Source organism: Erpetoichthys calabaricus, chromosome 8 (assembly GCF_900747795.2).
Source record: "Erpetoichthys calabaricus chromosome 8, fErpCal1.3, whole genome shotgun sequence".
Classification (NCBI taxonomy): Eukaryota; Metazoa; Chordata; class Cladistia; order Polypteriformes; family Polypteridae; genus Erpetoichthys; species Erpetoichthys calabaricus.
The window spans coordinates 114005639-114029189 of record NC_041401.2 but is presented as its reverse complement, the minus strand read 5'-3'; the positions used below and the strand labels follow the sequence as shown (position 1 = coordinate 114029189).

Here is a 23551-nt window from a genome sequence, read left to right as displayed (position 1 = left end):
ACACTCTCACTTTCTTTAGACTTATTTTGAAGGACCAATTAGAAGTTGAGCGCCTATTCTCATCCTATTGTGGTTGACATAAGTAAAAAGTTCATTTCAAGTGCTTAGCTTGATTTCTTTTTGCAGATATTTAAACATTTAAAATTTGCCACACAAATACTATAATATGTCATTTCCACCATAGCAGCATTTTCTTAGAGCCTTTATATACTTTGGAAATTATTGCCAAAGACCAGGTTTCAACTAGATACAGTATCTCCTGGTATCTATGCTTGAATTTACTGAATGGATCATGGTGAGCTAGATCCAAGATACGTTTTTTGTGGAAATAAATAAAATTAGAAAATATGTTATCTATTTGTAAAATATTCAGATATTTCAATGACTTTCTTTATGTCCATTTTTTATGTCTCTAGAAACCTGTGTCTGTCAGAATGTCCATCCATCCATCCATTCTCCAACCCGCTGAATCCGAACACAGGGTCACGGAGATCCGCTGGAGCCAATCCCAGCCAACACAGGGCACAAGGCAGGAACCAATCCTGGGCAGGGTGCCAACCCACCGCAGGACACACACACAAACACACCCACACACCAAGCACACACTAGGGCCAATTTAGAATCGCCAATCCACCTAACCTGCATGTCTTTGGACTGTGAGAGGAAACCGGAGCGCCCGGAGGAAACCCACGCTGACACGGGGAGAACATGCAAACTCCACGCAGGGAGGACCCGGGAAGCGAACCCAGGTCCCCAGATCTCCCAACTGCGAGGCAGCAGCGCTACCCACTGCGCCACCGTGCCGCCCACTCTGTCAGAATGTATACATTGCAAATGTATGCATATGTGGCAATCAAGTAGTGGTGAATTATATTTTTTGCAAGAGCTGTATGTAGATAAAGCATGCAGTTTTGTCAAGGATTTTGTCAAATGCAGTTTTGTCAAGTGTTTATAGTTTGTGTTGTGTCACTTGTATTATCTGTCATGCCTACTATATGGCAAATGCTTTATATTTTCTGTTCGCAATTATGTTTTACAATGTTGCATTTTTCAAAGCCATGTTTTTTGTATAGAGGCACAGTGGATAGCACTGCCACCTCACAGACCTAGCGTCCTATCTTAAATTGCTTTGCAACATTACATAGGAACAATCCCCCAACAAACACACAGACACGCACGTACACACACACACACACACACACACATATATATATATATATATATATATATATATATATATATATATATATATATATACACACAGTACACCCCCAAAATTCGTGGGGGTTACATTCCTAGAGCACCCGCGAATTGTGAAAAACCGCGACTTTTGGATGTGGTAAAAAAAAAATGCCTTTTAAATGTCTATGTTTATAGTTTAAACCCTAAATACAGTATGTCCCCAAAGCACTTTAATTTCGTTGCAAACTCAGCTTAATACATTAATACATTACCTAAAAAATTACCTTAATACATTACCTAAAAACAGAAAATAAAGGTAAACCCGTCTACTGTACAGTACTGTACTGCTATGTCTCCCGCAGTGCTAGAATGTAAAATACAGATGTTACCGCTATGTGTACTGTAATTCATGCAAGCGCGTTTTCTTTGGTATGAGCTGTCATTTTCTTTGTTATAAGAAGAGTAAATGCATACTAATTTTAAGTAAAATACAGTAAAATGTACGGGTACTCACCAATGATGAATGATATTGATGATGATGATGATGTAGCTGTGCAGTACGATGCAGAGGATTTAAAACTCCTCGGGTGGCGCGTCTTCTTCAGGCGCTTCAGGAGAAGTCGTATCTTTGGACGGGTCTTCTGCTGGTGGGGTTTCGTGCTGGCTTTTCTTTGTAGGTTTCAGGAACATTGTGATGGGAAGTTGCTATATTGTCTCCTGTAGCGAACTGATGGTACAATTTCCGTGTTTTCTCACGGATGATGTTACCGTCCAAGGGGATGTTCTTCTTCCTGCAGTCGGTGATCCACAATGCCAAGGCAGATTCCATCCTGACGATATTTTCATTCCTTACAGTCATTACCTTTTTGGCATTTTCACAGAAACTTACAGATACAGTACTCCAGATCGCTGCTTCGGTCGTTTTTATGTAGCATGCGGTGCTTTCATTAATGCCATAGTGGCGCGCTACTGCAGCATAACTTTTTAGTTCCTGGAGCAAATCCAGTAGTTCAACCTTCTCCTGGAGTGTTTTAAACTTCTTCTGGTGCTTAGGCTCAGTGCCAGAAGCTTTAGAAGGTGTAGGGCGATTTGGCGACATCTTGTGTGTTTAAGAATAACAAAATAAATACAATAACAAAATGGAAAACACAAGGACACTCAGCTTGAGACACGTCACAGGGCAGCAATCAATCAGCAGCAAGGAGAAATGAATAACGCTCTCGGATTGGCTACTTTCACCATCCCAAACCGCGTTTCCCTCAGTGGTTGCTTCCTGTTCTCTCTACAGCACAGTATTGCCACAAAAAAAAGCCATAAAAAATTGCGGAGGATATTTGCGCTTTCCGCTAACAATTAATAGTTAGATTCTAAGGAAAAATCCGCGAACGACTGAGTCCGCGAACCCTGAACCGCAACTTCGCGGGGGTCTACTATATATATATATATATATATAATATATATATATATATATATATATATACATATATATACAGTGATCCCTCGCTATATCGCGCTTCGCCTTTCGCGACTTCACTCTATCGCGGATTTTATATGTAAGCATATTTAAATATATATCGCGGATTTTTTGCTGGTTCGCAGATTTCTGAGGACAATGGGTCTTTTAATTTCTGGTACATGCTTCCTCAGTTGGTTTGCCCAGTTGATTTCATACAAGGGACGCTATTGGCAGATGGCTGAGAAGCTACCCAACTTACTTTTCTTTCTCTTTCTTGCGCTGACTATCTGTGATCCTGACGTAGGGGGTGTGAGCAGGGGGGCTGTTCGCACACCTAGACGATACAGACGCTCGTCTAAAAATGCTGAAAGATTATCTTCACGTTGCTACCTTCTGTGTGCAGCTGCTTCCTGAAGCGACATGCTGCACGGTGCTTCGCATACTTAAAAGCTCAAAGGGCACGTATTGATTTTTCACTGTTTGTTTTTCTCTGTCTCTCTCTCTCTCTCTCTCTCTCTCTCTCTCTCTCTCTCTCTCTCTCTCTCTCTCCCTGCTCCTGACGGAGGGGGTGTGAGCTGCCGCCTTCAACAGCTTTGTACTGCGGTGCTTCGCATAATTAAAAGCCAAACAGCCCTATTGATTTGTTTGCTTTCCTCTCTGTTTCTGACATGCTCTGCTCCTGAGGCGCACTCCTTTGAAGAGGAAGATATGTTTGCATTCTTTTAATTGTGAGACAGAACTGTCATCTCTGTCTTGTCATGGAGCACAGTTTAAACTTTTGAAAAAGAGACAAATGTTTGTTTGCAGTGTTTGAATAACATTCCTGTCTCTCTACAACCTCCTGTGTTTCTGCGCAAATCTGTGACCCAAGCATGACAATATAAAAATAACCATATAAACATATGGTTTCTACTTCGCAGATTTTCTTATTTTGCGGGTGGCTCTGGAACGCAACCCCCGTGATGGAGGAGGGATTACTGTGGTTTAAATAGCCTAAACAATGTTCGGAATGTGGCGCAGCAGGAAACTGTTTAAGGGGTTACCTTTTTCACTCCTGCACCGCTAAACACGCATGCAACGGAGTACATGAGTTAGTGGAGGTATTGAACGGTGAAAATGGACAGAGAACATTCTGAAACTGAACTCGGTTTGCGAGCATAATTCGTTCCCGAAACGTGCTCGTAGTTCAAAGCACTTGTATATCAAAGTGAATTTCCCCATAAGAAATAATGGAAACTCAGATGATTTGTTCCACAACCCAAAACTATTCATATAAAAATGATTAATACAAAATATAAAGTAAAGATACATAAAACAAATTAACCTGCACTTTACCTTTGAAAACAATCATGGCTGGTGTGAGTGAGTTTCTAAACTCTTGTGGGATTGTACCCAACGGGACAACACGTGGAAGAGCGTCCCAAAGCAGTCGCAGTCTCCCAGCGCTGTAGCAGTTCGCCGTAAAAGCGAATCCGAAAAGATCGCGGACATGTTATAAGCGCCTGCCGTCGATGGGTGATACAAGGAACAAGGAACATTATAAATGCGCAGGGTCCTGCCTGACTGCTGTGTCTGTGTATAGGAGAGCGGCAGATCCCGCTACAATAAATAACCGCGCTGTTGCTGTTTCAAGCTGAATAAAGCTGGTGTTGCTAAAGTACTAAGACTCATCTTCGTGTTTTAGGGTGCAAGACGGGGACTCGCACGTCACAGCACACACATGCGCGTGAGCACACACACATGAGCGCGCATGTACACACACACACACACATACACACACACACACGCGCGCACACACAGTCACAATGCTAATGCTGCAGTAAACAGTATACACTCGTATGGATGTTGACTATAGAATAGGAGACGATTGCCCACAATCCCGCAGCGAGAGAGAGAGAAGAACCATCAGCTCAGTTGTGATCACATGACGCTCAGTAGACAAAGCGTATACATACTACTCATACTGCAAGACCTCGCTTGTTTATCAAGTCAAAATTTATTAAAAATTTTTACTCGTCTTACAAAACACTCGTAAACCAAGTTACTGACAAACTGAGGTTCCACTGTATATATATATATAATATATATAATATGTGTGTTGTCACAGCCGTGACGGCCAGGAGGACCGGAGGAGGGCTTACGCATTCCCCAGACCACGTGGGGGCGACCGCCCTGTAGGCTTTAGGGACCACGGGAACAGAGCTTTTAAGCTCAACCCTATAGGGGCCCATGGTCACTGCCAGGGGGCACCCCAATGCCTATGGAGCCCTGGCCCTCAGCACTTCTGCCACACCTGGAAGTGCTGGGGGGAAGAAGACCAGGGACACCCGAAGTGCTTTCGGGTGCGCAGCCGGTACTTCCGCCACACTGGGGAGTGCTGGCGGAAGCTAATCGGGAGGCACCTGGAGCACATCCGGGTGTGTATAAAAGGGGCCACCTCCCTCCGTTCAGTGGCTGGAGTCAGGTGGAAGAGGACGGAGCTCAGAGGAGAGGAGTGGAGGCGGTCAAAAGAGAGAGAGAGGCATTTGGATAAACCAGGACTTCGGGGTGATTGGTGCTGCGGCACTGGGGTGTGTGCTGTTTATTTGTAAATATTACTGTAAATAAAAGTGTGTTGGGTGATAAAACAATGTCTACCTGTCTGTGTCTGGGCTGTTCCCCACAGTGTAAATATTGTGCATTACTCAGCCTTCTGTGTTCTTGGGTGTCTCCGTGCTAATACCTCGCAACTTCAGAAGAGTATGTTCTAGTCATGAAAATTACTGTCAAGTCTCAATTACTGTCGATTTGCCCTCTTTAGGGGAGAGTATTTGTGACCCATAGGCTTGTGCATGACATTGGAATTAGTTCCATCATTTTCCAACTCTAAAATTTGACTAAATGTAGTCAGTACATGGGTGGATAATTATTGTAAAAGTTCTTACTATGAAAATGGGTTACAAGATCAGGATTATATGTCATGTATTACATTTTAAATAAATCAATTGGATGAAAGGTGGATTAAGTGAATCAAGTGTGGACTGAACTGGCAATCTTGAGGTCTAACACACTAGCTACTTTGCTAATACTTCCTTCCTGGTAGTATAATATAACAGATACACTCAGCTTTTTACTACCTTGCAATGAAAAAAGCAGACTGAGAAAATGAATGAATAGAAGGATGATATAAGACATCATAGTGGTTTAGCAGGTAGTGTTGCAAAACAGAAACTCAGGACTTGGGTTAAATTATAGGTTGGGTGGTCTCTATATGTTTTATTTTCCTGTGCTCTCTTTCTATGCTTGGTTTTTCTTTTATAATTCAGAAGTACTGAAAATTCAGATCAAATTGCAGTTCTATTACTTTAGAGCCACTCTTTAAAGCTGAATTGTGCATGTTGTATGGGATGGGTCCTTAGAATTAAAATAAATCAGTTATATTATTGTAATGATCAATGAGATTTGTTTATTGTGCAGTCCTATTCCACCTCATTGATAGGAATATGGTTATAAAATGACTTGTGTGATGCACTGTATTTTAGATTTTTTTCTGTATCATAAATATTTATACATTTCACATGTATATTCAGACATTTCATTTTCTTTGTGTGTTCAAATTTTTATTTTTGTTGCATTTAAGATTGTTTAGAAAGACCATATGTAGTTGAAAAACATTCTTTAAGACATATGGGAAGTCTGGTGTTTTTAATAATCAAAAACTCTTGCAAAAAGATACAGAGAATGCTGGAGTCTTATTTTTAACTCAAAGGTCAATCAACAGGATGAGCTCCTCTCTGTCTTTAGTAGATAGTTGAGGAGCTCATGCCTGAAGTTTCAGTTGCAGAATGTTACTCCAATAATGATAGGGTTAACAGTCATTGGCAGTTCTTCTTACAGATGGCAGGCATGAAATGAAATCCTAATACACTGAATTAATGCATCAGATTGTATCAGTGTCCTTTAACAGGATCCCTGCTCCGTTCTGAAGTTGTCAGTCTGCACTGAAGGTTGCTGAGCATGTTACCACTGCCAGCAATGGGCAGCACAGAAAAAAGGAGCAATCCAGCGTGACAACAACATTCAGCACTGTGCTCCAACCGCGGCAGCAGTAGCTTGCTGCTCACAAAAGCTGTATGGCTCTCTGTCTAGAAGGGGCTCACAGCATGGGGGCCTTCTATTGCCTCATAAGGCGAAGATTTAAGCGGAGGCGCAAGAAACGATCTGAACGTAAAGGTATAATTTTGTATGAGCTTCATCTTGGGCATGGTTGTCAGAATTCCTTTACTTAGTGGAGAATAATGTCTGTGAACTACATTTCAAAGTGCAGTGGCTGTGGAGATTTTAAATCTGTATGGTCTCAGCTATCAATGCTAGTATTTTTCTCTAATGCTTAATGTTAAACACAAATTCAGATCAGATTTTTTTATTTTAGTGGACAAAATGTCATTTTACTTTTAAACATAACCTGTACTGAAAAACCTTACTTGCTTTTTGGAAGCTTGGTTAGCTGTGAAGGTATTATTAAACTTTTAGCTATGATAAAGTGTGATATGTAAAATTTTATGGTTGTGGAATATTATTCAATAAGTAAGGTTTACTTGCTTTGTACAAATAAAGTAATTGTGAAAGAAAGTTACCTGCCAGAAGTAGTATTGAGAGCTACACATTTGGTTTAAATGGTGTTGAAAATGAATGGATAGAGAGAATCGAGCAATACCTGACATGCTGGTGTACATTAAAAAAAGATAAGTGACAATATCATATGTTTACTGAAAAAGTATTGATTAACTTTAATCACAAGTTCATTAACAATTAATGTGTTGCCTAATAAGATACAGATTTCTTGTGGTTATAACTGCAGGGTAAATATTGTAGATTTTTTTTAGCTCCTTTAATCTCATTGCTATGTATTTTATATCACATGATGTAAGGAACACACAAATAGCAGATATAAATATTTCTGTTCTTCATAAGAGAACTGATAAAGTATTTGAATATTTTATTCTGCCTGTCATTTGTAACAGTATTCATTTTAAATTATCTCTTGTAGTTGAAGGAGCTTTTTGCATATTAAACTCATGATTTTTGAGAATCACAGATTTTTAAGAGTTTGTTTCTGTGGAACTGGGAAGCATTTATTTAAAATAAATTGACAAAAATGTATTTTTCTACCCATCTTTTTAACCGTACAGCGTGTTTTTCCACCTCAAGTCATTTTTTACACAGAAATGCTAATATGAGTATCAATACATATATTGATTCTTTTTTGAATGTTTCCTTCACTGTTTCTTGAAACAGTAACAAATGTTTCTGAAGTCACTGAAGTCCATGGCATGCAGACTAATGGACTTTTACTGACAAATAAATAGAAAGAATAGTTCTGAAAATCTGATTCATGAAAATTTTCAGCTGGTAGAAATATTCTTTTAAGATATCTGCTACAGCTTTAATAGTATTGAATGATGGTAAATATGAATATGACATTCAATATAAAATACCTCCTAATACAAATGATTCATCCAATTCTGCTGTAATTGATACTTTCTTCAACAGGGCAATAAAGTTAAACCTGTTTTGGTAGTGATAATGTTTGGGTGGTTGAGGGCTCTGTAACTGAAGGATCCATGTTCCCTGAGCAAAAACAGTTGAAGGCAATAGTAGCATGGATTCTAGCACACTGAGCCATGATGTCACTTTTCATATTAGAAGTATAGATATTTAGGATTAAAGACAAATTTTACACTTATTTGTTACAAAAAATAACGTAAAAATAAAAACAACTTTGCTGTTTTTTTGCCCTCAAAATGGTGCTTTTCCATGTATGTCCCCCTCAAACACTTGCTGTGGTGGCTCATTCCTGCTCATTCAGAACTGTATATTCTTGTAGAATTTCTATTGAATGAAAATGAACAGTGCCTTAGGTGAACCTTACAGAGCTGGTGTCTTTCTTTTAGGTCTATAATTTTTGTCCATGTAATTAACATATTACTAGAAGTACAGGTTTCCCTATTATTCCCAAAATGAAAGTCTGATGATTCTTTTTTTTTTTTTTACCTAAATGATTTATTGTAAGAGCCTGGCTTTATAATTCTTATAATAAACCTGGCCTTAGCTGCAGACTCTTTAATTTCCTGGCATTGTGGTGGTTTAGATTAATTTAGGATTTTTCCATTAAATTATTGCCAAATGCCTTTTTGTCATTAAGAGTCCAAAATTCATTCTAAGCCCTAAAAACGTTTAAAATAATTGACATTTGCAATTGTCTTCTATAAACAATAAAGAAAAAGTTTATTGAAAAAATTAGAAATAATTAAAGCTATTCAATCTAAAAAATTACAAAAAAGAAAATACCTAACTGCTGTATTTGTACTGCATTGAGAATTTATAAACCTCCAACATAAAACACAAATATTAACCATAATAGTAATGTCAGGTGAAGTTAAATGGTTACCACTGAGTTAGTACTGTAGATCTTATACAAAGCACTAATGAAGCTTTTTTTTTTTTTTTTTAATCTAAGTGTTCATTTCTAAACTGCTAATTTATTTTATCCTCCATTGTCACCCACCTTAGTTGATTTAGTTCACTAAATCATCATTTTTCCATCGTGGGAACACATGGAGCCAAAGCCTGTATCATGTGTGTCAGGCTCATGACAGGAACCAAGTATAAACAGAACACCTTTGCAGGAAATACTTTTGAAAAAATAAAGTTTTGTTTATACTGAGATAAATTAGAGAAATTAGTTCATCTTTTACCGCTCCCTCATTGGAAACCCTCTGCGTTTCAAAGTTATGTCGTTTATGTTGATTGCAAATGGCTCTGGCTGTTATCCAAGAAGGTAGAAATAAATGTACAAAATGTTTAAGTTTATAACTGAACAGAAAACCTTACACACCACAGCTTTATGAACTTGGCAAGCCATTATGAGTGAGTACTGTTGTTTTGTATTAAATTTTTAATGCCATTTGTTTGTTCTCTAAATTTAGACATCATATAGCTTTCCCTGATAGTCCTGATATACACATGTGAATACTTCTGTTAACAAATAGAATCTTCTCATTGGACATAAACAGTCATGAACTATACTGGAGGAAGAAACTGTCCTTTGCTCATTTTCAACTTTGCAGCTTATACAACTTAACAAAAAAAATATTTCCACCCGATAGCAGTGAGCCAATTTGCATGAAAAATAACATGAACTATAAGCATGGCTGCCCATTCATTTGTTAAAAAGTAGCTTAATCCAATTTAAGAATGGTGAAGGATATATCTTCGTCCCTGTTGGGCACAAGACAGGAACCTACCCTGGATGGAGAACCAGTTCATTGCAAAGACAATTATGCACTCACCCACACACATACTGATGGTAGAAAATCTCCATTATCTATCAAGTGTGTATAAGGCAATATTAACTGAAGTGATGAAATTAACAACAAGGCTTTAATGATAATTGGATTACATTATTTGTGGACTGATGTGCTCAGTTTACTTAGTTACTATAAGCACTATGACAGTAGCGTCTTGAAATTACCTTTTAAAATACTTTGTGCTCTAAGATCATTGAAATGTTAAAGTACTCCAGTAAAGAAGTGATTAAGGTGTCAAGAGTGTCCATGTCAAAGAAGAGGAATAGTCGGACTAACAGTATTCTGTAAGTGATAGACAGACATTCAGACTCTGTTAGAGAAGTTTTTTGAATTTCAATTTCAAAATTAACAGTGCCATATGGCATGACTCTAAGGTTGGTAACAGTATAAAAATAGTTTATTGTAGGATAAATCTAAAAAGGAGACAAGTTTTTTTCAAGTAATCTGGAGATCCTTCAAGCAACAGTTTTTAAGTGTTTATCTGCAAGATGTTTGCAGATATCTGTGGTGGGCTGGTGCCCTGCCCAGGGTTTGTTTCCTGCCTTGCGCCCTGTGTTGGCTGGGATTGGCTCCAGCAGACCCCCGTAACCCTGTAGTTAGGATATAGCGGGTTGGATAATGGATGGATGGATGTTTGCAGATATCTTTGTGCTGACAGTGAGCTTATCTACAGTATATTGGATATGTATCCATGAGTTGTATTTATACAAATCTGGGTATTTTTTTCTTACCAGTGAGATGATACTAAAGAATGAAGTATTCTTGTGGCAATATTTAGATATTTTAAAATGAGTAGCTTGTATTTTCAAGGAGTAGAACCTCCCTGAAAAATATTTTTTAGCTTGTAGTCTAAGGCTAATCCAAAAAAGATCCATCCATTTTCCAACCCGCTGAATCCGAACACAGGGTCACGGGGGTCTGCCAGAGCCAATCCCAGCCAACACAGGGCACAAGGCAGGAACCAATCCTGGGCAGGGTGCCAACCCACCGCAGGACACACACAAACACACCCACACACCAAGCACACACTTGGGCCAATTTAGAATCGCCAATCCACCTAACCTGCATGTCTTTGGACTGTGGGAGGAAACCGGAGCGCCCGGAGGAAACCCATGCAGACACGGGGAGAACATGCAAACTCCACACAGGGAGGACCCGGGAAGCGAACCCAGGTCCCCAGGTCTCCCAACTGTGAGGCAGCAGCGCTGCCCACTGCGCCACCCCAAAAAAGATCACACATCTCAAAACTGCTGTCAAAAGATAAGACACTTTTCCTATAACTTTAACATTTAGTACGGCTTTAACTTCATGGAGCAAACAGTTGTGAAGGTAACATGTCAACATCAACCAGAAGACTCTTGTGAAAAAGAAGATGGGCAAGTTTCTCCTCTGTAACTGAGATCCAGCATGCCTATGTTACTTGGTGCAGAGAAAAGGACCAAAACAACAAGACTGCTTCCAGATTTTTAACCATGGAGGGAAATAACAGCAGTAGGGTATGACAGCTACTCTTGTGAACATCTAACAGTATTTTTTTGGCAACAGCTAGCTAGTTGTTTTTTTTTTTTGTTTTATTTAATTTGTTCATTTATCTATGAAGTGTCTCTTCTGATGCCTATGTACATCCTTGTCACAAATTGTAAAGATCCAGCCTGCCTTCACCTGAAGAAACTTAGTGTAAAGTAAAAATCCAGGTATTATGGATTTTGCCAATTGAATACCCGCTTTGGTGTTTTCAGTGCATTTAATTATTTTACTAATTTGGGTTTAAACAACACTGAACAGTTTTAACTGTATGCCTCTTGTTAATTTTCTTATTTATGAAAATGAAGTAAAAGTATGAGGGCATGACCAAAAATAGCATTTTGTGTGGTACAAGCCATAAAGTGGTACTTCACATTAATGGTCAAATACCAGTGATCTAGGATGCCATTTATTTATCCACGAAAGAAGATATAATGAACATTCTTTCATGGCACTTTTTTTAAAATTGCAAGGTGTAATGACCTGTTACAAGTATAATGATGGCAACCTTCGGGTACATATTATGCTTACAGATGATATATAAAATTATTCAGAGATTATTCAATTGAACCTTTGGTAGTGCTGGTATGCTTCATAATAACAAGTGAGTTCCTTTGGCATGCGAACGTGTTGATACTGTATTTAACTATAGGGTGTATTCCAAAAAAGTGCATAATTTGGAAATTAATTTAATATTACAGAGAATATTCATGAAAAGTTAAAACGCTTATTTTGGCCAGATTGAATCATGTCTGTAGTTCAGATGAAGAAATGTAAATCCATCTGGTCAAACATTTATTTCAGGAATGCTGAGTTGCTGTGAAGCACAGTATACAAAAGTATTTTATATCCTGTTGATTCAACAGTACAATTCATAAGCTTTTTCTATTTACTAATAGTACATTCATCAGAGGAATGATATATAGGGATCACATATCCCTGTCAGCCCCAAGGAAACCGACAAGGATACCCTGTCAGACTCCAGTTTCCAGCATTCCTTGTTGGTGTCCATACAGGTAGCATCATCCAGGGATGCTGCCACCTAGCATATCGGGGGAGCATGTATTCCTGATAGATTGTCTCCCACTGTTCTTGCATCATACTGGCCTCCCGGCCAAGATGCCTGCCCATTTGCACCGTCCATCACATCCTAAACAGATAAGCAAAGAAAATAGTGAAAATGTATGCATGCATGCATGCACAATGAGCATCTCCGTACAAGAGCATCTGTTCATTTAATGTGATATGTAACTACACGTAGCTAGTTAGTCAATTACACACTAGCAAGTGGCACAGTAAGGAGATTGACCCTTCCTGGGTCCTCACTGCATGGAGAGCACTTTGAGTAGTGAGAAAAGTTCTGAATAAATGTAAAGAATTATTATTATTATGAATATAAAGTATATAAATGTACAAATTATTTCAGTGTAACTAGTTAATTTAATAGCTGTGCTTCTATGATGTTTTACTTCAACAAAAATAATTATTTCAGGTTGCAAATATAAAGTTATTAGACACTTCTGAGATGACAGTTCAATAAAGTATTTGTAGGTGTGCATTGTCATACAACAAACTTCTTTTTACTGAAAATCTACTTCAATTTATTACTGCCTTACCAAAGTAATCAGGAATCACATTTCCTCAACTATAGTTTCTCATCCGAAAACAAGTCACTTGTTTTCTTCATTTCGAACAGGTATTTACTGTATATAACAAAGAGTAATATGGCTAACTGTGATCACAAACAGTGTTTACTGTATTGCAAGGATATCCTTATGTGATATGCAGTACTTCCTGAGAAAGATACAGAAACAAGAAACTACAATGACTTTTAGCTATCTGATACATTTAATTTTTCACCAAAAAGCTGTCAAATGCTATCATATTCAAACTTTCATACTCTGCAGGAAAATAAAGCCATGCTTGTCACTGAGTCTGGATTTTCATTAGTGAAGTATGTTATATTATTTTTATCATTTTTGACCAAATAAACAATGTTACTATACATTATTTTTTCCTGATTGTGGTTAATGACTTTGGAGTATACAGTAGTATTGCTTCCCCTTCACTAGCCTGCACAGTATTTTAAGAGAAAATGAAACACTGAGAAATATGAATGTGAGAAATCTTAATTTACAGAATCAGTTTGGATTTTCATACAGATCTGTTTTTAAGTTATTGGTCATTTGTAAGGATATGTATAACTGACTATAGGTAGAATACATGCCCTTCAAAAGATTAATAAAGGAATGACATAGCAAACCCATGAATCTGACTAGATTTAAATTTTTGCCAATGTTTTACTTTCTACTCTTGCCAGACTGAAAGCACAGAATTTGAATCATTATTTATCAATTTAATCGTACACAAAGAGAGTTCATGGAAAAGTACAAGGTTTTTAAAATGATGATTCTGACCTTGTGCATGTTGAGAATTTTATAAAGATGTCCTTCAATATCCATGCATACTTTTTCAACTGAAGCACACATTTCCTAGCTTAGTTGCCTGGCTGAAATCCAAGTTAAATATATTAACTTTGTAGCATTAATAGGCATGTGCAGTATTAAGTCTATCTTACATTTACCAGATACTGGGTTCAATTTTTGAATGTTTTCAAGTGGAAAGTATAATCCTTGCTATTTGGTTTTTCACTCTAAGGGATTAATTTATACAGGTCTGTTACCAGTTTCTCCTCAAATTGTAGCATTCTACATTATGTATGTCTGTGTTTTTAATACCTCTTCAGATTATACTGCAATTTAAATTTTGTAAACTGATTAACAAATTGGAAATATATAAAATATTACTGCCCGTAAAAAAATCAGTTTCACTGTAATGATCCAGTGGGTTAAAGGGAAATCCATTCCTGCTCAAGGGAGCATTCTCTTGATATACACGTGTGCAACAAATATTTATCATCTCCAGTGAGCCTTGACAGAATACCTTCCTTCCTGAAAAAACTTCTAAAGGACAGGGTGAGACAATGGAAACTCAAGAAATGTGCTCAGTGATAATAAACTTTAAAAAATAAGTGGATTCATTTTAAATGCTTGCTTTCTAAACCAGAAGCTATCCTGGCTTTATCAGAGGCAAGGATAAGACAGTTTCAGACAGGGTTCCAGACAATTGCTGGTACTCACTTGCTCACATTTACTCATAAAGAAACAATTTGGAGATGGCAATGTATTTAAAGATGCTGTCATCATTTTCCAGTGATTTTCAGTCACAGACTTCATTTACATAATTTTAAAGTCTGGAGCAGTTGTGATGTCCTCCTTATGTAGTCTAACATCCACAATGACTAAGTCTAAGCGTATGAGAATTCACATGGAGTATACTGTAATGCATAAAATGCAGTTATGAGGAGTAAGAATTACATGTGTTTTGGACCGCACAAACAGAAGAGAGGCTTGTCCACTTGATGTGTCCTGTTTTATGCACCACAACAGAATGGGAAAAAGAAAAAAAAATGGCAAAGATTGTGCTGAACTTGCTGTACCTAGAATTAATTCATACAGCACCGGATTGATCTGGCAGTACAGAATTGGTCATCTGAAAAACAGATGAGCTCGTAATATTTTGGAAATGTGAAACTGCGCTGGAAAGTGATATAGGAGAAAGTAAACACTGCTATTCTGCTAGGCCTTAGTGGCATACCAGGCCTGCAAGGCAGCAGATTTAGTCTTTCCACACTTATCTTCCAAAAAAGTGATTGAACCCGAGCTTATACCAGGAGCTACCTGTATTTAATCTGATGATAAAGGCATAAATCAGAGTTGCACTGACATCTCTCCTGAAACTCCTCTGCAAACTTCTTTAGACAACACGTATGAAATGGACTCAGGCAAGAGCTATAATTCAAAGAATAACAACTCTGATGTACAGAAGTATTCCCATATGTCGACACACTGATTTTCTAACTAGTAGTGACTTTAATCTAATCAGCGGAAGTTATACATTACCTTAAAACTAGTTATACTCATTCCATCTGGGGTTATTTCTCTGAGGACACACTCACTGATCTCTCAGGAGAATTCTAGGGGCACTGTGCTGGTGCAGGTAGGCCCCACGCTACCCATCTTGGTTGCCACAAGTGGCCTCAGCCAGACAGCTTGGGGTCTGTTGTCCTCTTGTCTTCCTTCTCACTCGCTCCAGTGTACCCCAGATCTCTAAAGAAGATGCCACCTTGATCACACCCACTTCTCTGGATAGTCAGTGGAAACGATCCACCCCTAGAGCACGGATCCTTTACTCCGTCATGAGACCATCAACTATGCTGCCTTTCACACACAAGCAGGCCAGCTCGTCCTGCCTCTCCTCACAATACTGTCCTCATAGCATCTCTGCTCTTTCTTCATTCTTTGTCTTTTTCTGTCTCTTTTTTGTCTTCTCCTCTACCTGTGCAGGCTTCTGTTCTACTCTGCCACACCTAATGGGACACAGGTGTGCATGCACCACTCCCTCCAGGGAGGTACCTGCCTGATACACACACTCGCACGTGACATCTCAATCAGGCAGTCATACCCCCATCAGTCCCTAGAGCAAAGAGGATTTGCGCACTCACGTGTACCTAATTAGTGCCTGCACTTTGCGGGGCCCAATTATTTATTTAAAATTAGCACAGCACCACGGTCCACTTATCACAAGCAGTCTAAGGAAACTCCTAGGGGAGTATTCTCCTCTCACACTTTCCAAAATGAATGAAAACCTCTGAAATCTGCTCTGTGAAACTAAAAAGCTATGAGCTGCTCTTCCTTGAGGAGCTGAAGTGACACTCTTTATGAAATTGAGAGCAGAAAACCAATTTGCCAGACTAAACAGTGAGCCATTCTGAAGGCTGAGAAGCAGATATCACTTCAAGGAGAGAACTTCAGCATCTGAATATTTATGTCAGAAAGAATATTGCTCTTTACTATGACATTGTAGATCAGCGGTTCTCAAACTTCTTTAGAATTTCTTGCATGGCGGTCCCTTTAAAAATTGTTCAATGGCTCGCAGACCCTTTTATTAAAAATTTAAAAATCAATATTATTTCAAGAAAATTGGGGGCACCAAATACTTTGCACAAGGGTGCCACATACCCACTGCGCGGCACTGCATAGGTAGGTACAGGCTGCTGTGAATAAAACATTTTTTGACAAACAATTATTTATTCAGAAAATATTAAAGTTAAAATTTTACAGGGATGGATGCACCACTTAAAAACACAAAAAATGTAAAATATGTTGTTTGTTGATTATCTGTATCCACCTTTAGCGCTCTTATTTGCTTCTAAAATATACGAAAACTGTTCACGAGTGTTTTGATTCTATGAAAGAATCGATTAATTTCTGATTATGATAAAAATAATAAGGGCTGGTTTGTGCCGAGCGATAACAGTGGGAAAACAATGCGGTGGCAGCGAATAACGGAACAGCGAATTAGTGGTCGGGTCTAGGTGGTGGGGGTAACAACAGAGCTCAGTCACTTACTTCCCCTTGGATGGTAAAGGTTAATAATTATAAAAATATAAATAGTATAAATATGCAATCATTTCTCATGGTCCCACTGAAACCGCTTCCCACGGACACCAGTTTGAGAACTGCTGTTGTAGATGATGCAGCAAAGGGCCTAACTGTGGAAAGCACTGCACACCACAAACAAACGATCATAAATCAAAGAGAAATAGTGCACTCCAGTGCAAACAGAATCCTCCACTTGAACCTGGAGCAACAACAAAGCAACAACTCCACACAACTTTGTACATCACCATTAAAACATGTGATTTCATAAAACTGTTTATCTATGCCAAGGTAATGTAGAACTCTAATAGCAAGTAAAGAGCCAGCTTCTCTATATGTTTGTTTGTTTCATCTGTCTGTTGTTCTGTATTATAAGTCAACATATTTATGCACTTATCTTTACATAATCCTTGTGTTTATCAATAAATTGTAATATGCTGTTTCTTAAAATGAGAAAATGAGTGTGCCTCCGTTACTTTAATAGAAGTCTAAGGGCCGGAGACCTCCCTATTACAACAGAGAAAGGTAATAAAGTAGGAGCCTTGCTGAATAATTTAATTTATTACCACATTGAAAAACTGTTAATTAATTAACCAAGTTAAAATGCGTCTTTCCACTTCTACACTTATTGTTGTCCTTATGGATGGGTATGGTAATATACACTCTTTCCTACAGTGATCATGGAGTCATCAAATTTGTTATCCCTGTGATATCTAGTTGTGTAATCTGACATTCTCAGGTGATGGAGATCAGCAGCTCCAGTTGTCAAGTTTGACTTTCCCTCCAACTAGAATTTGTGTAATATGACACCAGCTTAACCTAAACATCTTTGGGATTAGGGAGGAAGAAGGTTTTCAAAGGGAAAATGCAGGGTGAGAATACTCTACACACAGAAAGCAACCGTAATTGTTGCACCAACCTCTTTGCTACATTTATGTTAAATAAACATGAAATGTTTAAATAAACATGCACTGAATTGCTATTTTATTAGGTTTTCCTGCTTGTTAACAGATATACCCTGCTTCTGTAAAGAACCAATACTATTGCTTCAGCCCAGGCATGCACAGACATGGTTTGTTTGTCATAAAGCAAAATATTACAACGGGCAAGATGTGAGATCTAAGAGACTTTGAGTTTGGTATGATTGCTGGTGTCAAAATTTTCAGCATCTTAGAAACAGGTGGTTTCCTGAAAGATTGTTTTCATAAACAAAGAAAGAAAAACACAACTTGCTAATCAGAAAATTCAAAAGGAGAATGTCTAGATTCATTAAAGCAAACAAAGGAGTAACACATATTTAAATAACAGCCTTTTCATTTGCAATCATGGTGTTTAGAAGGTAATTTCTGAACATACAAAGCATCGAACTTTGAACTGGATAGAGTAAAACTCTAAAAGACCACTCTCAGTTCCCCCCTACCAGCTAAGAGTTAGAACATGAGGCTTCCTTGAAAGTGTCATTACCAAAAAGACCTGCAAATTTCCAGCTGGTCTGACAAATCTCAATTTTTGCCATGTGAAATTGACAGTGTAGATGGTTTATGGAATTTTTTTTTCACATATTAGGTTTCTTAATACCAGCTGATTGTCACTTCTGTGCCTCTGTATACCTTAACACTATTGCTAACTCAGTACACCCCTTTATGACCACAGTCTACCCTTTTTCAAATTAATACTTCTAGCAAAATAACATGCTTTAGTACTAAACACGCATAATCTCAAGTTGGTGCCACATATGTAATGGTGACTTCAATTTAGATCACTAGCCGGTACAGACCCAAGATTACAGTACAATATCCTACCTATGGGTTGAGGTGGAACTGGAGTTTTCATAGCATAAATTTATGACTATGAAATCTGTAGAAACTGTGGGATGTTTTTGAGCCAGCATACACCAAAATTCCTAATGAATGTCTCCAGCTTCTGGTTGAATCCATGTCTCGAGGAATTCAGGATATTGTTGAGGAAGAAGGAGATAGCCTTACATGAGACTAAACAGTTTTCTTAAAAAAACGTGGCCAGTGCGTGCTTATGTACATATGTCTCCGACTGTTTAATGTTGTTGTCAACCTATTAGTAATTTATACTATATGTAAAAACAAAAAAAATATTTTTTTTACTATACATGAAGTGAGGTTTATCTTTTACAAAGTGTTAAGAATGTTGTGAAGTTCATATTTTTGTCGTCCAATATTCTGAAAATGAAGAATCTATTTTTTTTTCTGAGATGCTTTTAGTTTCTCTTAGCTGTTTTGAATTCATCAATCTATGTATCACAAAATGCCAATTACTGTACTCCCTATAAGCTTATTACATATTTGCAGCTGGAGATCCACAAAGGGAGAAAAAATTAATCACGTATCATAAAGTAGTTTTTATTCCTGAGCTTTCAACCCCTGCCAGGGGTCTTCATCAGAGGGTAATGCTTAGACTTACAAGAATCAAAGGCAATATATAGCAAAAAATTACTGTGGGGGTGGTGGCTAAGTAAGTGTGATGGGGGGGGGGGGGGGAGTATTGGGTGTACAGTTTATTTATTATGAACATGTTGTTCTTAAGTTTGCATATGCTGGATTTAAGTCCAAGTGTCTGTTGATGGCGTTCTCATTTGATAGCCAAGATTGGGCCAGCTCTCTGGCACTTTTAGTACTGGCCTTAAATTTTACTTGTACATTGTCCCAGTTAAATGTATATCCTGTTGATTTAGTATGCGTATAGATCAATGATAGGGAGTCCTTTCTTGTGACGGTGTTGCGATGTTCCTGTATACGTGTTGCGATTCTTTTTGAAGTTTCTCCTATGTATACCGCTGAGCAAGGACTGCATGGAATGCTATAAACTGCGTTTCGTGTTTCTGCTGTCGATTTCTTGTTTTTAGTATTAAAGAGGACCGTGCACAAATTGTTTGTGGGTTTGTGTGCTATTCTGACGCCTGACTTAGCCAGGACATGTGCTGTACCTTCAGACACCTTGTGGTGATAAGGGAGTGAGAGCCAGGTGGGATGGGGGTTCTGATTCAAGTCGATTGTTTGCCAAGTTTTTTGGCGTCTTCTGTGTAAGCTCCGATTAAGATGAATGTTTATTACATATGTACATTAAAATGTACTGATTTATTTATTTGTTTATTGGACAATACAGTGGCACAATTTTCAGCTCTTCTGCCTCACAGATCTGGGTGTAATTCCCAGTCACTGTCTATGTGCAATTTGCATGTTCCTTGTCTCCAAGTACTCCTGTTTTTTCTTGCACTTGCTACAGGTGTAAATGTGACACCTTAGCTTAACTGGCAATTTTTAAAATGGCCCTTTGCAAGTAGTGGACGTATACAAGTTGGTCGTTGCCTTACACTCGATGATGTTTAGATAGGCTGTGCTCCCTTTGTTTCTGAATTGGATTAGGTGGGTTTAAGTATCTATCTACCTATTGTGTCTGTCTGTCTGTTTTCTATAAAGGTTTATTTCTATCTATCTGTCTGTCTGTCTGTCTTTCTTACATGCATCAAGATTTCTGATACCTTATAACTTCCTTTGTTTGCCTTCTAAGTGGGGATTTAAATTAAATTTTATTAGGGATAAAGTCAAGAGTTAAAAGAACAGACTGTGTGCTGCTACAAGTTAGACCTTAAGAAAATATAATTTTCACCAAACAACAGATGAAAAGGAAAACGCTGTTATTCAGTTGAACCATACTTTTCTAGTTCAGTATTAAGTTTAATTTGTTATTGCTAACTATTCATTTATTAATTTTTCTGAATCCACATGCCACACTACATAGTGATAGAGAGACATAGTCTGTCCTTGCAGCATATGATCAAACATTGTATGGATTCAAGTACAGTATATGACACATTTGCTTGTGCAAGTAGCTCCCTGGAATGAGAAAGCAGACTCTAACAGGAATATTGGGATTCTTATTCACAAACTGACAATAAATCAAAAAGTCAGTGTTGCAGTTTATAGCCCCTCTCCCCACTAATGCGTCAGGTTCTCTCTAGACCAGGTGTGTTCATTGAGTGGTATTTGCATTCTGGTCATTTTTATCATGTCAGCTTGTCATGTTTTCTTAATGTTCTTAAATATATGTGTAGATTCCTAAGCAATTCTTTTTTCTTCTTCTTCCATTTAGAGATCTCTCAGATGCATTGAGAGTGTAAAATTCGAAGGTTATACAAAGGCATTACAAGGATTATCACAAGGTTTTAGCATCCTTGAATATTGCTTCTTATAGTTATGTTTTTGGTAAGGTATAAATTGATTCTGCAAGCTAAAATATTATGGTAAGCATGTGCATTTAACTGGCAGTGCAGCAGCTTGCCAAAGCTACTTAGTGTTGTTTTGAACACTTTAAAAAGTGATAGAAACTGGGCTATTTTTCAGAAATAAGAAATAAAACTTTACGTGGCTTAAAAACATATTTTCAATTACAAACTATGAAGTTTAATGCAGTTCCTGAATTCATTGTCTAGCATCTGGATGTCTCCAAATACTATAGTTTGTCAAATGGAAGAAGCCAGCTGAAATGAAATGACTAAACTTGCAGTATTAGTTTCAAAGAGGTTTTACTGGAAGGGTAATTTTGAAACTAGACAACCACCCCCCCCATCCCCCCTCACCACCAAATTGTCTTGATTTTTTGCATGTAATATATCCAAAGTGTCTAGTCAATTAACGTCATTATTTCCTCCTCAAGTTAAAAACCTAATTTTAATGAAGATAGCACAAAAAGCATCAAATCCTGGAAGTTTATATTTGAATGTAATGAAACTTACTTGTATTATAAAGAATTAGAGCTATCCATGAACAGCAGCAACAATTTATTTTTATACAGTCCAAAACCCACAAAAAGAATGTGTCAATGGGCTTTAACAGGCCTTTTTTAATTGACAGCACCCCCAGCCTTAAGAATACAAGAAAAAGCTCTTAAAAAATAGCAAAGCCTTTGGACAGTTAGTTCAAAGAGAGTCCCTTCCAGATAGGTTCGGTGAGCTAGGTTGCTGCTGTAGTTATTAATTTCTCATTAAATAAGTACATCAACAAACAGTCTATCATTTTGATGTCAGTGATGGGATGAGCTGGGATGGGTCTGCACATCTTTCAATAAAATACTTGTGTTAGTTTTGCTAGTTGCACTGGTCTTCAGCACACACTCCCAGAAGGACAAGTTGTCGTGCTCTAAAAAGACTTCAAGGTGCAGATCCCAGGGTATCTCGAGTTAATAAGGACAAGAATGTGTTAGTGACATTTGAGTTCACTGTTCATTCCACATTGTTATTATTTTTGAGCGTAGTAGTTGGCTCCAATAGCCCTGGCTAAGACAGCCTAACTAAAGGAGAGAGTAAAGATGAAGCCTAGTTCAGAGGTCTTTTTGAGAAATAGGCACCTCAGGGATGCAGTAACAGAAAGGTAACAGCACTTTTACAGGACACCGTTTGGAGGAGCTGGAGTCATTTTCTCTTACTGGGCATCTTCTTGCTGCTGTGGGGTGAAAAAACAGAAAAAAGTGTTTGTGTCGGTGCCCCTTCCCACCCAGGCTGGTTTACCTCAGATATACTCGGACAATGGCTTTATAGGTTAAGATCCGGATTTTACAATCAATTTGACAGGTGGCATGTGAAGGCTGGATAATATTGGACTAATGTGATCAAACCTTCTGGTTCCTATGAGGACCCTGGCTGCTGCATTTTTAACTAAATGAAGCTTATTAATAGACAGATTAGTTGCAGATCATCCATTTAGGAGTGCATTGCAATAGTCTATTCTGGAAATTATAAATGCATCCACAAGTTTTTCGGCATCTTGCTTAGTCAGCGTCTTTGTCAATTTTGCAATGTTGCGTAGACATAAAAATGTTGTCTTATAGATGTTACTCATGTAAACATCGAGGGATAGATCAACATTGATGATGACACCTAAATCTTTTACTGTAACACATAATTTATTTGACAAACCTTTTATATAGACTGAAAAATCAGACAGCTTATTCATTACAGCTTTAAAGCCTAGCAGCAATATTTGTGTTTTCTTCAAATTTAACATCAGAAAAGTATTATTCACCCAATCTTTAATATCTTTTATTCAGTGTTCTACTTGGGATAGTTTGGCTTCCTCATCATATTTAGCACAGATGTACAACTATGTATCATCTGCATATTACAGTAGAAACTAATGCTGTGCTTACAAATAATGTCTCCTAGAGGCATAGGTATAAACAACAGGGGGTACAAGAATGAACCTTGTGGAACTCCCTACTTAACAGGAGTTTGATTGGAGCTGCTCATTTATATTCACAAAATGAAATCTCTCATTTAGATATGATTTAAACCTTGAAAGTGAGTTGCCTCGAAAGCTTGCATATTGTAATCTTTCTAGTTAGCCAATAAAAGGTGTCATTTTGCTTGGCTTTTCTAAACCTTGAAAGTGTAAATTCATTGATTACCACATCATTTTCAAGGCTTTTCACTAGTATATAATGGCCAACTGTATTAAACTGTTTAGGTCCAGTAAAATTACTAATGAAGTATTTCCTTGGTCAGTGAACAT

General features: G+C 37.9%; 1 protein-coding gene across 6 annotated transcripts in view; it reads left to right on the top strand.

The window, feature by feature from the left end:
• adarb1b (adenosine deaminase RNA specific B1b) overlaps positions 1 to 23551 on the top strand; it is a 362641-nt gene that overhangs the window by 240239 nt on the left and 98851 nt on the right. The window contains exon 1 of one of the 6 annotated variants that reach the window (XM_028807308.2): positions 6699 to 6850. The exons of the other annotated variants lie outside the window; for them this stretch is intronic. Within the exon in view, the coding sequence (XP_028663141.2) occupies positions 6751 to 6850 (100 nt within the window). The 5' untranslated portion in view covers positions 6699 to 6750. Of the gene's footprint in view, positions 1 to 6698; positions 6851 to 23551 lie in introns of those variants that run through there. 6 annotated transcript variants of the gene reach the window in all.